This window comes from Lepidochelys kempii, chromosome 3, assembly GCF_965140265.1.
Source record: "Lepidochelys kempii isolate rLepKem1 chromosome 3, rLepKem1.hap2, whole genome shotgun sequence".
Classification (NCBI taxonomy): Eukaryota; Metazoa; Chordata; order Testudines; family Cheloniidae; genus Lepidochelys; species Lepidochelys kempii.
The window spans coordinates 154,907,096-154,923,104 of NC_133258.1; the positions used below are offsets into that span (position 1 = coordinate 154,907,096).

The following is a 16,009-nucleotide window of genomic DNA, read 5'->3' on the forward strand; positions in this document are numbered from 1 at the left end:
TTTCCACCGGGTCAGATTGGCAGAGACCCTGAGAGTTTTTCCCCTTCCTCTGCAGCCTGGGCCATAGGTTATTTGCAGGTTTAAACTCATGTAAATGGTGGATTCTCTGTAATTTGAAGTCTTTAAACCATGATTTGAGGACTTCAATAACGCAGCCACGGCACGGGTCAGGGGTCTATTCCAGGAGTGGGTGGGTGAGGTTCTGTGGCCTGCAATGTGCAGGAGGTCAGTCTAGATGATCACAGAATCATAGGACTGGAAGGGACCTCAAGAGGTCATCTAAGTCCAGTCTGCTGCACTCATGACAGGACTAAGTATTATCTAGACCATCCCAACAGGTGTTTGTCTAACCTGCTATTAAAAATCTCCAACAATGGAAATTCCCCAACCTCCCTAGGCAATTTATTCCAGTGCTTAACCACCCTGACAGTCAGGAATTTTTTCCTAATGTCCAACCTAAACCTCCCTTGTTGCAATTTAACCCCATTGCTTCTTGTCCTACCCTCAGAAGATGTTAAGGAGAACAATTTTTCTTCCTTCTCCTTGCAACAACTTTGTATGTACTTGAAAATTGTTATGTCCTCCCTCTGTCTTCTCTTCTTCAGACTAAACAAACCCAACTTTTTTCAATCTTCCCTCATAGGTTGTGTTTTCTAGAACTTTCATCATTTTTGTTGCTTTTCTCTGGACTTTCTCCAAATCTTTCCTGAAATGTGGCACCTAGAACTGGACACAATACTCCAGTTGAGGCTGTATCAGCGCAGAGTAGAGTGGAAGAATTATGTCTCGTGTTTTGCTTACAACACTCCTGCTAATACATCCCAGAATGATGTTTACTTTTCTTGCAACAGTCTTACATTGGTTTCAGAGTAACAGCCGTGTTAGTCTGTATTCGCAAAAAGAAAAGGAGTACTTGTGGCACCTTAGAGACTAACCAATTTATTTGAGCATAAGCTTTCGTGAGCTACAGCTGTAAATTGGTTAGTAAATTGGTGAGCTACAGCTGTAAATTGGTTAGTCTCTAAGGTGCCACAAGTACTCCTAGTCTTACATTGCTGACTCATATTTAGTTTGTGATCCACTATGACCCCAGATCCCTTTCTGCAGTATTCTTTCCTAGGCAGTCAGTTCCCATTTTGTATGTGCACAACTGATTGTTCCTTCCTAATTGGAGTACTTTGCATTCATCTTTACTGAACTGGTATCATCTGCAAACTTTATAAGTGTACTCTCTATGCCATTATTTAAATCATTGATGAAGACATTGAACAGAACTGGAACCAGAACTGATCCCTGTGGGACCCTATTCGATATGCCCTTCCAGCATGACTGTGAACCACTGATAACTACTCTCTGGGAACAGTTTTCCAATCAGTTATGCACCTATCTTATAGTAACTCCATTTAGGTTGTATTTTCCTAGCTTGTTTCTGAGAAGATCATGCGAGAGAGTATCAAAAGCCTTACTAAAGTTAAGATATGCTACATCTACTGCTTTTCCCTTATCCATAAGGCTTGTTACCTTGTCAAAGAAAGCAATTAGGTTGGTTTGACTTGACTTGTTTTTGACAAATCCATGCTGACTGTTACTTATCACCTTATTATCTTCTAGGTGTTTGTAAATTGATTGCTTAATTATTTACTCCATCTTGCCGGGTGCAGAAATTAAGCTGACTGGTCTGTAATTCCCTGGGTTGTCCTTATTCCCCCTTTTATAGATTGACACTATATTTTCCCTTTTCCAATGCTCTGGAATCTCTGCTGTCTTCCATAACTTTTCAAAGATAATCGCTAATGGCTCAGATGTCTCCTCAGTCAGCTCCTTGAGTATTCTAGGATGCATTTCATCAGACGCTGGTGACCCAAAGACATCTAACTTGTCTAAGTAATTTTTAACTTAGTCTTTCCTTATTTTCGACTCTGATCCTACCTCATTTTCACTGGCATTCACTATTTTAGATGACCAATCACTACTAACCTTTCTGGTGAAAACCAAAACAAAAAAGTCATTTAGCACTTCTGCCATTTCCACATTTTCTGTTATTGTTTCCCCCCCTCATTGAGTGATGGGTCTACCTTGTCCTTGTCCTTCCTTTTGCTTCTAATGTATTTGTAGAATGTTTTCTCGTTATCTTTTATGTCTTTTGCTAGTTTAATCTCATTTTGCGTCTTGGCCTTTCTAATTTTGTCCCTACATACGTGTGCTATTTGTTTATATTCATACTTTGTCATTTGACCTAGTTTCCACTTTGTGTAGGACTCTTTTTTTGAGTTTCAGATCATTGAAGATCTCTTGTTTAAGCCAGGGTGGTCTCTTGCCATACTTCCTATCTCTTCTACACAGTGGGATAGTTTTCTCTTCTGCCCTTAATCATGATGGTCCCTTCTGACCTTAATCTATGAGTGTATGTATGTGGAAACCCCCAGTACCTCATATATGCCGTTGGAGCAGTGCCTTTTTAAAAAAAACAACCCAAAACAACAGATAAGTTTAAAACATGGACCGTTTTCTTATCACTTTTATGTTCAGTGCACATGTACTTTATTATAAAAGGACGACTTTAGTACTTGTGTGATCCATAACTCTAAGGCTCACTCTCCCTTTAGACATGATCTAATAGATACAAGTTAAACCTGACAGCTTTTTCAGTGATGAACTCTCCTATATTCAGGCAGCAGCAGAAACAAGTGCAGAATGACTGCAATAAGAGGGTGTCGCTAGCAATTACATGCTTGTCCCCTAGATATTCCTTTCAAAAATTAGTTTTTCCCTCCTTCTCTTCAGGTTTTTATGGACTTTCCAATTATGATCCAGTGATATTTTGCTTTTTATTAATTAAAGTACTGTATGGAGAACAGTCTCAAGCATTTTGGTTACATCTAATGTAACAAAGTCCCTTAGTGGCTCTTTATCTCTGTAGATAAAATTATTTCCTGGCATTTTCTCGTTTTAGGACTCATTTTCTCTCATTGTCAGGAATGAAATATAAATCTTTGCAATTTGGTCTGGTCTCAAAATCTCTAACATGAACACTGCTGTCTAATTTTCTTTGAAATAACCCCCTCAAACTCTCTGCTTATAAAGAGCTTAATAAGAAAAAAAAATACTGCATGCAGGGGCTGGATTTATGCAGCCATCACAATAATCAACAAATGTGAGGCTGCCCAAGGAATGAGTTTACTGAGGCTACGTTAATGATGGATTTCTGGACACAAGAGAGTATTCACAGCACTGAGTCCTGATTCAACTCTCATAAAAAAAACCCTTCATAATTTTGTAATGCTTCAAATCCAGCACAGAACCTAACTAGGGAGGTTAGGTAATTGCACCTATATTTTTATATGGTAATACTATTTGTTGTCTTGATAATATACATTTTCTCCATTCTCTATTTAGCTAGGTTACAGAATTAGAAAGGCTAGCAGTTATCATGCTTCAGGGAAAAAGCTGGTCAGTAGTTGTTTTACCCCTCCCCATGACTTGACACTGTACAATTAGCTAAGATGGGGTTTGTATGTGTGCATTATGAGAGCATCTTTGCCTGAGGCATCAAGTCTATGCAGAGGTCAGATTTGGGCATGGGGAGGATGAAGTGGTGATGCTGATGATGCTGAATTGAACCTCTGGCCACAGTCCCAGAGCGTGAGGTATTTCACTGCTGATCATCCCAAGGGACCATGAGATCACAGAATCATAGAATATCAGGGTTGGAAGGGACCTCAGGAGGTCATCTAGTCCAACCCCCTGCTCAAAGCAGGACCAATCCCCAACTAAATCATCCCAGCCAGGGCTTTATCAAGCCTGACCTTAAAAACCTCAAAGGAAGGAGATTCCACCACCTCCCTAGGTAATGCATTCCAGTGCTTCACCACCTTCCTAGTGAAAATGTTTTTCCTAATATCCAACCTAAACCTCCCCCACTGCAACTTGAGACCATTACTCCTTGTTCTGTCATCTGCTACCACTGAGAACAGTCTAGAGCCATCCTTTTTGGAACCCCCTTTAGGTAGTTGAAAGCAGCTATCAAATCCCCCCCTTATTCTTCTCTTCCGCAGACTAAACAATCCCAGCTCCCTCAGCCTCTCCTCATAAGTCATGTGTTCCAGTCCCCTAATCATTTTTGTTGCTCTCTGCTGGATGCTTTCCAGTTTTTCCACACCCTTCTTGTAGTGTGGGGCCCAAAACTGGACACAGTACTCCAGATGTGGCCTCACCAAAGTCGAATAGAAGGGAATGATCATGTCCCTTGATCTGCTGGCAACGCCCCTACTTATACAGCCCAAAATGCCGTTAACCTTCTTGGCAACAAGGGCACACTGTTGACTCATATCTAGCTTCTCATCCACTGTAACCCCTAGGTCCTTTTCTGCAGAACTGCTGCCGAGCCATTCGGTCCCTACTCTGTAGCAATGCATGGGATTCTTCCGTCCTAAGTGCAGGACTCTGCACTTGTCTTTGTTGAACCTCATCAGATTTCTTTTGGCCCAATCCTCTAATTTGTCTAGGTCCTTCTGTATCCTATGGCTACCCTCCAGCGATCATCTAGTCTGGCTTCCTGCATATCCCAGGTCCTTAAATTTCACTCAGTTACCCCAATAACTTTGTGTTTGGCTTCAAAATTAACACCTCATTTAAATGAATGGGGGCAGCTCATTTCTTTTACAGCTACCGGGTTTTCAGGCCTCTTGTCTCCACACTTAGGAAGAGGACCACACTGAGAAGACTTCTGTTTGCAATTGTAAGGACCAAAGCCCCAAGGCCCTGTTCTTCTTTCATGCCAATACAGTGCCAAACCTTGGACTTCACATACAAGGTCACTGCCAATCTGACCTGGGGGGAAATTCCTTCTTGATCCCGCATACAGTGATCAGTTAGACCCTGTGCATCCATCTCAGGGGATGTTGTGGCTATTTCCTATTCTGTGATGATTCCAATGGGTTGGCATCACAAAGTGATCTGAATCATGGGTATAGGCCACTGCCAGTGGCAGCACACACCACCGGGCTAGATACCATTATTAATTTTTATTCATAGTTTGTACTACAGTAATGCCCAGAGGTACAGTCAAGATCAGGAACTCATTGTTGTACAGTGTGTAGGACAAAGAAGCAAGAACAGAGTCCCTGTCCCCAGAGAGTTCACAACTTAGAAGCGTGACAAGATGTGATAGGTGGATTAAACTAGAGCTGGGCGAAATATTTTGGATGAATAGTTTATTCACCCAAAAATGAAGTTTGGAGTTGGCCAAAGCTATTCACGAATGTGTGTCAAGTTTGCCAATTAGTTTTGACCAAACAGAAAATGTAAAAATGTTTCAATAATATCGAAAATATTTTTTTGCTAAATGAAACCAAATGTTTTTTAGGCATAACAAAATGTTTCAACTCAGATTTTTTTTAAAACTCTTCTATTCGCTGAAATTTTGCAAAATGTCATTTTCATTCAACCCAAAACAATTTAAGTTTTTTTTAAATGCCAGTGAACCAAAAGGGACGCAGTGTTTTTGTAGTCATATTGGTCGCAGGATGTTAAAGAGACAGGGTGGGTGAGGTAATATCTTTTATTGGACCAACTTCTGTTGGTGAGAAAGACAAGCTTTTGAACTTACACTGCGCTCTTCTTCAGGTGTGGGAAACCAGTGAACTACCTATCCATTATTTGCCCAGTTCCAGATGAAACAGACAAGTGGGGATGAAGGGAGGAGCATGAAGACAAGGTAGCATAAATCAAACATCTCTTTGCATAGGATGTAGTGGCTTCCAGCTTGCCACCTGCCCAGATACTTTTAGCTCTCTAGAGCAAGGCAGGATGTAACACTTCCTGGTGTGGTGGCTGTACTGTTGCTGGAGACGTAATGCCTGTTTCAGGGAGGGATGCTGCAGGAGAGAGGGGCTTTATGTTGGTGTCCTGTTGTAGAAGCCCTGCTGCCATTCCAGTGAAATACAATCATCTCTCTTCTGCTGCATCTTAGTGTCAGGTGAAATGATCCTGCTGCTGTGAAGTACTTAACATTCCTTCAGGTGATTAGAAACTTCAGATTATTATACTACGAAATTGTAATGATAGCTTTCTCTTGCAGCCCATTGGATTGGAGTTTGGCGGTGATGTAAACCACTTCCTTCTTGGCTCATCAGAAGTAAAACTTCTGTGTTGATATTTTTGCATATTAAATGAAAGAGGTGAATTTGAAACTGAATTGATCAACCTTTCCAAGCCAATGATTTTAATCTATAATGGGGAAAAGAGTGTATCTTTGTGATGCAAAGACCAGTTCCTCTGCAAAATACCTTGAGACTTCAAATATGAACTTGTGAAGCCACTTCATTGTGCCATTCTGACTACAACAGTTTCAGGCTCATACACAAAGTCTTGAGTAGCCCAATATACCACCACAGGAGCCTTCTAGCTTCCACATTCTCTGAGGACCAGCCCGGCAACAAGAGTCTGTAGAATCTGAAGTGATGAAAGAGAGCACCTTTGGCTATAGCAAAACTGAAAGCTGAAGCAGTCAGTGAATTGGAATGGATGCACATGTCAGCTGTTTGAACGAAAGGAGTAGTTGGAATCAGATGTGAGAGAAACTCATTGTCGAAGTGCATCATGCAGACTGTAATGGACTGGCTCTGAATGAATTGACTGGCATGGTGCTCAAATGGGAAACTTTGGCTGTGATTTTTATGGTTTCTAAGCTTCACAGCAGGATATTCCAGGTACTTTCACACCTGCTGAAATGAAATGGAGCAGATGATCAGATGGATGCCCTAGTTAAGACTTCTGAATGAGGCTGGCAATCATTTTATGGAGTAAGGCATCAATGATGGCAGATGAGTCCTGACAACAGAATGGTGGCACATTTTGAAAGAGCTGAATCCGTGCTCTTGGTAGCATATCCCTGCATTATTCATCAAATGGCTCCTTGGGTCCTGGACTGGCAGCAAAATATGCTGAAGCCAGAAACACCATTAAGGAACTAATTAACCATCTCCGGTCGACGCTGGCTCATCAGTGTCTTGTATTCTGGATTTTGGAGCCCTGCTTCAGATGCAGATTAGCTGCTCATATGCAACCTCACTGACTCAGTAAATGGAAAGCTCTGAAATGATTAGGAGGAATTAAAAGAACAAGTCTGAGGTTAAAATTTAGTATATTGAGGCAAAATAACTATGCTGCATTGCAGACAACAGGCCACCAGGCAAAAGGATGTCATCAGATAGTCCACAAGTTTCGTTAGAGACAAGGGGGACCTTCAAAATGGTCACGGTAGACACTCATTTCACCTGAGCAATTGCGCAAGATTTATTCCTGTTGATACTAACATGTCCTGGGCCATTACGTAGGAAGACAAAAAGAAACATTGACGGTAGGTTTTGTAAAACCAGATGGTTAATCAGTCCAGGCCAACCAGGAATTACTGATCATGAGGCATGTGCAATGTATTAGCTTCTTAAATGCAGAAGAAACAAACATATTGAGAGTCACTTGGGTCCTCACCAAGACTGTGTCCGCTTACATCTGCGAGACTCTGGTACAAACTACTTCCCAGACAAACTTCTGGAAGACCATGAGAGACAATGCTACATGCTCACAGCACCAGGCTTCTAAAGGGAAGATGGCTCAATGGCAATCTGGAGTGTTGCAGCCCCTTTTTCCATTCTAACTTGCAATGACCTTCAATATCAGCATTATGGCTCCACCAATCAGGGAGGCAAGGCCTGGCATCAGCAAAGATTGTTGAAGAATGGGAGAAAAGAGGGATATACAATGATAGCTAGCAACAAAAGTAGCTCAAAGGCAGACCGAAAGGAATCTACCCATGCCTCCCCTTGGAACTGCAGGAGTTTAATCCCATTGGATGCCACCCCCTCTAACCTCAACCAGCACATACATGCTAGAGGTTGACATATTGTGAAAAAGCAGCATGACTTTGACAGTTGCTGGCAGGGTTTTTCGCTGCCTACAATGTTTAGTGCAGGTATCCTTGAATGTTAGCTATCCTGCACAAATCAACTGCCGATTCTTGCATTTCAACTCTGTGTTGCCATGGCTCTTCTTTTGTGGGCAGGGAACCATGAAAGTTGCCTTCAGATGTGAATGTACTAGCTCACTAACTGGAAGCTAGGTATTAAGGAAGCTCAGAAGAAATTTTATCATGCTCAGGGTGGAGTGGACTTACTGAAGCAAAAATTGAAGCTACAGGCTGAACACATTTAACACAGCCATAGATGAGTATAATCCCATGTGGCAGACACAGCTCTATAAAATCTGAGCAATTTTTGTGCGTGAATGTGAAGCATCACATTGCTAGCATTGGCAATGACAACACTTTTTTGCATACTAGAAATGGAACATATAGAAAGAAGCACATTTCAAGCTATGAGCTTTAGAAAGATAACTATTTGGACCTCAGCACAAATTCTGCTGGGCCTCTTGTGAGTATCATGCAAGTATCATGAAATTCCTGGACTATCATGCTTCTGGTCAGGCCAGTGACTCCGTGAGAGTAGTTTCTTTTGCAACATGTTGGCACTTCTGCTTTCAGTCTTAGATTGGATGTGCAAGCAAAGAGGCTCATGGAAATGACAAAATGATAATCCACCTGCTTTGATTGTTCAATTCTAGTGGGGTTGAGTGGGTCCCCCCCCTTCATTTTATCTCGATCATCATCATTGTTTAAAATACTCCTCAACTTTCATCATTTCATCTCCATGCTCTGGTTTCATAATGGCAAAAATGAAAGCACAAGTTGCATTTGTCCTTGGGAGAGAGAAAGGGGCCTCATTCCACTGAAAACCAAAATGAACAGGGGGAACAATTCCTCTACCAGATCACAGGGCACCCATCTTGTCCTTCGGAAATCCCAGAGATACTGGAGATCACCTGATGAAACAGGGAACAGGCAGCGATGGAAGCAACAAAAGAAGGAAAATGAAGCGTGTATTCACCACTTCCAGGTATTTAAAAATAACACCCTCAAGATTAGAAAGGACTTGGGCAATGTTCTGCAAAATGAAACATGTTAAAGGAAAGCCAGAAGTGCTGGAGACATCTCCCTGTAGCATTTTTCACACTCAAGTGTTCAGAGTCAATGTTATTAACACGTGTCCTGACTTATTTAAAACTCCAGGAGCAAGGGAAAAAGAGAAAAATGCACGATTGGTGCTTCCAATACAGCTGCTCTGGGAAATTCAATAGGAGCTCCCATTATTTATTTACATATCAAAGAAACAGGCTGAAAATGAATTTAGTGCTGGTGAAAGAAGCTGGATCAATGGCATTGGAGGATGGAGCCTTCTTTGTAGCCAGGGAGGATGGATAAAATCAGCACAAACTTCTTCACCAATGTGCCACAGTTCTTCTCTGGACAGTCCACATTTGGGTGTAAGAGGAAAGTTGAGACTTTCTAAAACAAGTTTGGTTAACTCTGGCACCTAAAATTGGCTTCCAGCTTCCACCTCCAGGGAAGGTACCAAAACAGCCTCAGAAAAGGGTTCTCACTACATTACAGACATGCAGGAATCTGTTCTCACTGTCCCACAGCACAATTTTGCTACTTCAAAAGGTTTAGCTCAAAATCAAATGAACAACTAAATTAGTGGGTGCTTATCTGAAGAGACTGGCCCCACTTACTCAGCCTCAGCTTCCTGTAAGAGAAAGTCAGATCTCTTTATGGGACTGGAATACATTTTTCGTACTGCACAGGATGACGCAGTGAGCACAGCAAAGGGAGAGCAAGCAGGACTCTGGAATGTGAGCTGCACTGACAATGGGACAGTGAGCAAGAGCTCCACCTATGGGAGCAAGCAGGACTCTATGGGAGTTTTCTGGGATCTATTGTCCCTCATGTATCATGAATAAATTTGTCAGAGAAATTCTGGTTGCGAAAGAACCCAACCTGGTTGAGGCATGCCAGGTTGAGCTGTCAGCACTGACCCGTAGAACAATTATATCTAATGCCTGAACTTGAGCCAGCCCCATTGGGAAGTGACTGAGAGGGAAAAAATAGGAAATGCATTATGTTATTTCACAGCCACTTTTCTGACTAAAACTCCATTATGAGAAAGATCATTTGCACCTATTGGCGGGATAAATAGGAGGGAACGTCTCCTTCCTCTCCTTATGTTAGGCTGAGAAGTGGCACTAAATTATTCTGATCGCAGAAAGATTGTTCCAGTAAAATAGAATTTGAAGCTCCCAGGGACGTGTTGAGAACAGAGGCTTTTACACGATTTAAAAAGGCAAGAGACAAAACCCCTCGTCAAACTCCTTCACTCTTTATTACCAACAGCTGCAATGCTGCATGTGTCCGGATGCCTTGTAAGTGCCAAGGGGAGTAATGGAGGTGGGACAGCATGTGAGCAGATACAATAGATGGTAGCTTCCCCTCAGCAGCAAGTTTAATTATTTGCACTATCGTAGGCTCAAGAAAAAAAATTATATATATGGGGAAATGATTTCCCCCAGCTTCCTGCAGCAGGCAGGTTATGAAAAATATTCACTCTTGCTGGTTTATGACAAAAGGAGGCCTTTAAATATTCAGATCCCGTACATGCCTTTGGAATGGGGGAAGAAAAGGCAGAAGGAGTCTCCTACAAAAGCAAGAGTGCAAGAGCATGCAGGGAACGAACTAGCGTTCATTTCTCTGCATGAAGTAAGATGCCTTCAAGAAGTGAACCAAATCAAACATTAAATCAAAGAAAACCCCTTCCTCTGGGTGTCCCAGAACATCCCGTCTTCTTTCTTCCTGTATAGGGACTGGAGCACACACAGTCTTTGTTTCATGTCTTACACAATACTTAGTACATTATTAGTGCTTAACAAATACAGAATGATCTATATTTTCAAACATGACAAATGATTTTGGGTGTCCCAGATTTTTGGGTGACCGGCCTGAGATACTTTAAAGGAGTCTGATTTTCCAAAAGTAGAGTGTCAAACCCTTGGAAAATCAGAACCTTTTGTGGTGTCTCGTTGTGCAAGGCACCCTAAATCACTAACTACTGTTAAAAATGTAGAACAATAAATAAACATCACTGCTACTATCATGCACTATATGAGTGCAGACCACTGGACATGTGATGTCTCCAATCTACACGCATCCCTTGGACGTATCATTATCTAAACCACAATTTGAGGTTATACACGATTTACTCAGCAATGCTAGTTACTCTGTGTGACCAAATCCTGCAGTTCTCACTCACTCCTGGCTCAGGAAAGTCTCCCACCGACATTAATGCCACTTTCACCCGAGTGAGGGCTCAGCTCTGAAGTGCAGAGCAACCTCAGCTTCTGTTAACTTAGCACTTGCAAGAACAGGGCCTAAGCAAGGAGTAGTGGGATTGCGGTGGGGCACGATAAAGCCCCGGTTGCCTGAATACTGGATGGCGATTAGGAAAGTGCATTCTGCACCTTCTGAATAGATTAGGAGCCAGTCTTGAACACACTCCTAATGCATATGCATCACTACAGCTGCCTCTGATTTCTGAAGACAGAATGTCTTTGGGTGGTGTTGCTGGCACAGTGCACCTCTCGATCCCCCTTCTCGTTGTTACTTTGGCTGCTTAAGCCACAATATAGCCCTTCATCTCTGTATTAACAAAACACTGGCTGATCAATGCATTAGTGTAAATACATTATACTGGGTTACATCCACAATGTAAGCTAGTCAGGCTTCATTTTTCATAGAGTCCAGTTTGTGGGTGCTTTAAGAGAGCATCCAGATCTCAACGGTGCACACAGATCCACAAAATGGGCATTTGCATGTCTGTGCGCCAATCTGAGCCTCCAAATGGGAGATTTGGATGATCTGCCAGTAGTGGTGTTTGAAAACAAAGTTTGGAAAACATTGTGGGAGAAAGAAGAGATTTTAGGACTTGCCTCACAAGGAGAATTCCTAATTGGAGCTGGAAACACAGCGCTGGTCATGATGGTTGTTTCTGCCACTGGGACCTCACTGGTGTTTAGCAAGAATGCACAACCTAGATAAAAAACAAAAGAGAAGAGCAGACATGCTGTTGCCACTAACTTCTGGATGCAAGGTTTGTAAAAGGCCCATCAGAACATTCCTCTAAGAACCTTATCTAGTCTGGTTCCAATTGTGTTAACTGGTCCCTGTTTCAGGGGGATAACATATGACAAAAGGCATTTTTCAATTTAGTTTGGATGCAGTCAATACAGCTTCCCATACTCTGGGGCCCTATTCGGGAAACATATTTAAGTGATCTGGCTATCTTCTTCACACACATTATTTTTCTGCGTAATTTGGGATTCATTTTCTTTGCTGGATCCACAACAAAATGCATGTTAAAAAAATTAATTTTAAGTGAATCTTCATGTTGGTGAAATATACCAGATTAATAGCAATGCAGTTGGAGTCCTGTCTGTTCCTTTAGGCTAAAGGTCACTCATCGTAACAAGGACTGCAGGAGGAACTGGAAACACAGATACTTTCTTGCAGAGGGCATAGGGAGTGGAGGAAAACGCAAAGGGAAATTCTTTGCTCTCTCTCTACACAGAGCCAGAGAGGGCTGAGTCTGTGGGAACGATCAGTGGGTCAAAAATGCGGACAATGCAGCGGCTGCAAGCTTCCACATAAGCTTTGCTCCCCCTGCCTTGGGACAGGAGTACTTGTGAAAGACGAGAGATTAGGCTGCACTGAACCCTGCCTACATGGTGTGGAGAGGATTCCAGTTCTGTCCTCACCCTCCCAACTCCTATATGCTTCCCCTACAAAGAAACCTAGTTATGTGGCTTGGGTTGAATTTCACCATTGCAGAATAGAGAAATCATGAAGCAGCAACACTTTACTGTTCGCTCCCCAGGGTGCCCTCTCTAGCTCTCAGTTATCTTACTTAGCCATGCCTCTTAATTTCTTTGTTCTCTGCAATATTGTGGGGCAGGTCATCCACTGGTAATGAACTGGCATAGCACCACTGCAGTCAATGACTCTACCCCAGCAAAAGAGCTGGCCCTTAACATTTCACTTTGTCGGTGTATTATTCAACTCTGAACAGCGTTTTTGGGATAGTGTGTACGGCAGACACTACTCTGTCTTATTACTGTTTTCCTTTAGTGGCTCTGCATCTAAGCAATAAATGTCTCCTCTGATTTATACTATTGTATGAGGGAAAATGTTCATGGAGGCAGGTAGTTCGTATGCCACATTTCAGCCTGGTCATAGTTCAATGCCCAGGATATAAACCACTGAATACTGTGGGTTTATGAGAGCAATGTTGAAATTGTAGGGGGAGTGGAGGGGAGTGTTTGTGTGTGTGTGTATTGGGGGGGGGATTGAGAGATGATGGGGCAAAGAGGACACGGGATTAAAAGGAAAGAAAGGGATGGTGGGGAGGAAGGAAGCAGAGGCAGGATTAAGAGAAAGTAAATAAGGAATTGTGGAAGGGTGAAGGATCTGGCTGGCTTGGCAGGGTGGAGGCAGGAGGATGTGAAGAGGATAAAAAGGAATAAGGACTTATCTGAAGTAAAGTACAGAAGCTTGGGACACCAATCTCTAGTGACAAGACAGACAGGACAATGACAGCTCCAGTGGTCTCATGCTCAGTGTTTAAGGTGGAAAGATAGGTTTTGTTTCACTGAAAGCTGAATATAAAGGACTTATGAAAACAAGACAAGTGCAAATCCTGTGTTCTGCACCGAAAAAACCCTCCCTCTCTGTCTTTAGCATATCTCCACCCTCTTTGTTACCTGCCATTCATTCCCTGAATCTCCTGGTACACCCTCATACCTTCTAGTGAAGGGAAGTGGCTGTACTCCAGGTTTCCGATCTGCCATGAAGGAGTGAGAGAGGCGAGAGAGCCCTGGGTCCAGCCGCAATCCCCTTCTTCAAAAGAACAGTAAAAGCCAGGGGGGAGCTTTTCTGCAAGAGGGAGAATCCAAAAAAACACAGGAGAGCTGATGAGTGGATTCCTGGGCACAGCAGAAGGAAAGCAGTGAATGTTCTCCCAGGGTTATTTTGGAGCAGGCTGACTCTTCCCATCTCCAAGTGGCCATTTGCTGTTGCCCATCATGCCATGGGTGACAAGGTGACAACACTTCAAGGTGTGACTGTTGGCTGAAAGAGAGGGGCAAATCCCTGAGAGTCTGGACACTCAGGTTCTAGTTTCAACTCCACCCCTTATTCTGCTCTGATCTCAAGCAAGTCATTGCACTTCTTTGTGCCTCAGGTTCCGCATCTGTGAAAGGGGGATAGTAATACCTCCCCGACTTTGGAATGCACTTAGGGATGAAATGTGAACATTTTATTTGCAACCCTATTTGCAGTTTTGAAGCTCCCTCTTTCATTTTGTTACTGGCTTGTGCTTTTTAACAGAGTTCTGCATTGTAAGTCCCAATGTTTTATTAGTCACTGGCTTCCTGTCTCTATGGTCTGGTCTACGCTACAGAGTTAGATGGATGCAAGGTAGCTTACGTTGACCTAACTGTAGTAGTGTCTACACTTAAATTTCGCACCTGCCACTGTATCTTCCCCGGTACGCTGACCTAATACCTCTACCTCCATGAGCGGCATAGAATCAAGGTTGATGTAGTTAGGTCAATGCAGTGTCAGTGTAGACACTGCCTTACTTATGTCAACAGTTACTGGCTTTCAGGAGCAGTCCACAATACCCCACATTGACAGTATAATTGGTACAAGCACTCCTGGTGAGAGGACAGACAGTCCCTTAGCCCATGCCTTGTGAGTCCGAGTCAGTTGGCACCGGCCATCGCGGGGTGTCTAATTGCAGGGTAGACAAGATATTAGACTACACACACACACACACAAAGGTGAGTAAAGCAGAGTAATAACCCCTTTTAGCAGGAGTGAGAGTGAATAGCAACTACACTTCAAAACAGCACTGGGGTTACACAGGGTGGTTTGATTAGCGGCACAGAATGACCGGATTAGTTGAGTGATTGAATTAGCTGCTGACAAGTTGCTGTGACTCAAGCTGTTGCACCTCCACTTCTTTACTTCAGCCCAGCCCCTGGATAGGCCAGCTAGCTCAATCTTAAAGCACCACTTTGCGTAGCCAATAAGTTCATTTTATCATCCATTATCATTGCATAGCTTTGAGATCTGGGACCTGTGTCTTGGGTTGTTCCTTTACTGCTCCCACTGGGACCATTAGGTCTGAAATTACAACTTGTGATTTTTGTGTGTGGAGACGAATTAGGGGTAATACTCGAGTTACAACTCCAGCCAATTGTGCTAGGAAGACACACCCACAGACACTGAATGCGGAGCAAGGAGTCAGAGGGAAGTGATTTGGTAAAGGTCACTGGCAGTGCCATTAACTCTTGCAGGAGAAACACAGGATCCTGAACATGTATCTTGGCCAGAAAGTGAAGGAAGGATGGATTCTCCATTATGTTGTTTGAAAATGTGATTTCAATATAGCTCACATAATCCTGCTAGCGACTGGGGAGCTGTGAAGGGCAATTGAAAAAACCAAAAGTGAATGCAGTGGTGACTGACAGCCCTGAAACCAAAACTACCTATCTTCTCATGTATATTTATTTAAAGTATCTATGGCCCTCATCACTGCAGTATCTGAGTTCCACAAGATTTAATAAAATGCTTCCTTCTCCCACTTCTTCATTTGCAGGAGTAGTTTAAAAGATCATTTCCTCAATCCACCCCCGAAGTTTTCTGTTTATACAAGAAGTATCATCTTGTCAGAAACTGTACAAGAGGCCTATCATCAAGATGCTGAGCACTATCAATACCCATTCACTCCATAAGGATCACAGGACACAGCTCCTCACAGGATTAGGCCTTAAACTTCTCTGCTCTCCCAAAGTGCCTCACTGCTGACATAGATATGTTAAGAGGGTAGTTCAGAGTCCATGGCCTATTCAGTTTTTGGTCTCTCTCCAGGAGGCCAGTTAGTCAATGCTGTGATGATTGTGTCTGTGATGTGAACATCTGATTTTCTAGGTAGGAATTGGACTGAGAATCACCAACTCATTCCACGTTGGCCACCAACAGTCATCACATGTCCATGGCTTTCAA

At 42.8% G+C, this 16,009-nt stretch overlaps 1 protein-coding gene across 1 annotated transcript in view; it reads right to left on the reverse strand.

Annotated features, from left to right (window-relative positions):
- ALK (ALK receptor tyrosine kinase) overlaps positions 1-16,009 on the reverse strand; it is a 539,109-nt gene that overhangs the window by 103,663 nt on the left and 419,437 nt on the right. Inside the window, exons 7-8 of the mRNA XM_073336696.1 lie at positions 13,742-13,873; positions 11,875-11,975 (exon numbers count right to left, since the gene is read on the reverse strand). Coding sequence (XP_073192797.1) covers positions 11,875-11,975; positions 13,742-13,873 — 233 coding nt within the window. The remainder of the gene's footprint in view (positions 1-11,874; positions 11,976-13,741; positions 13,874-16,009) is intronic.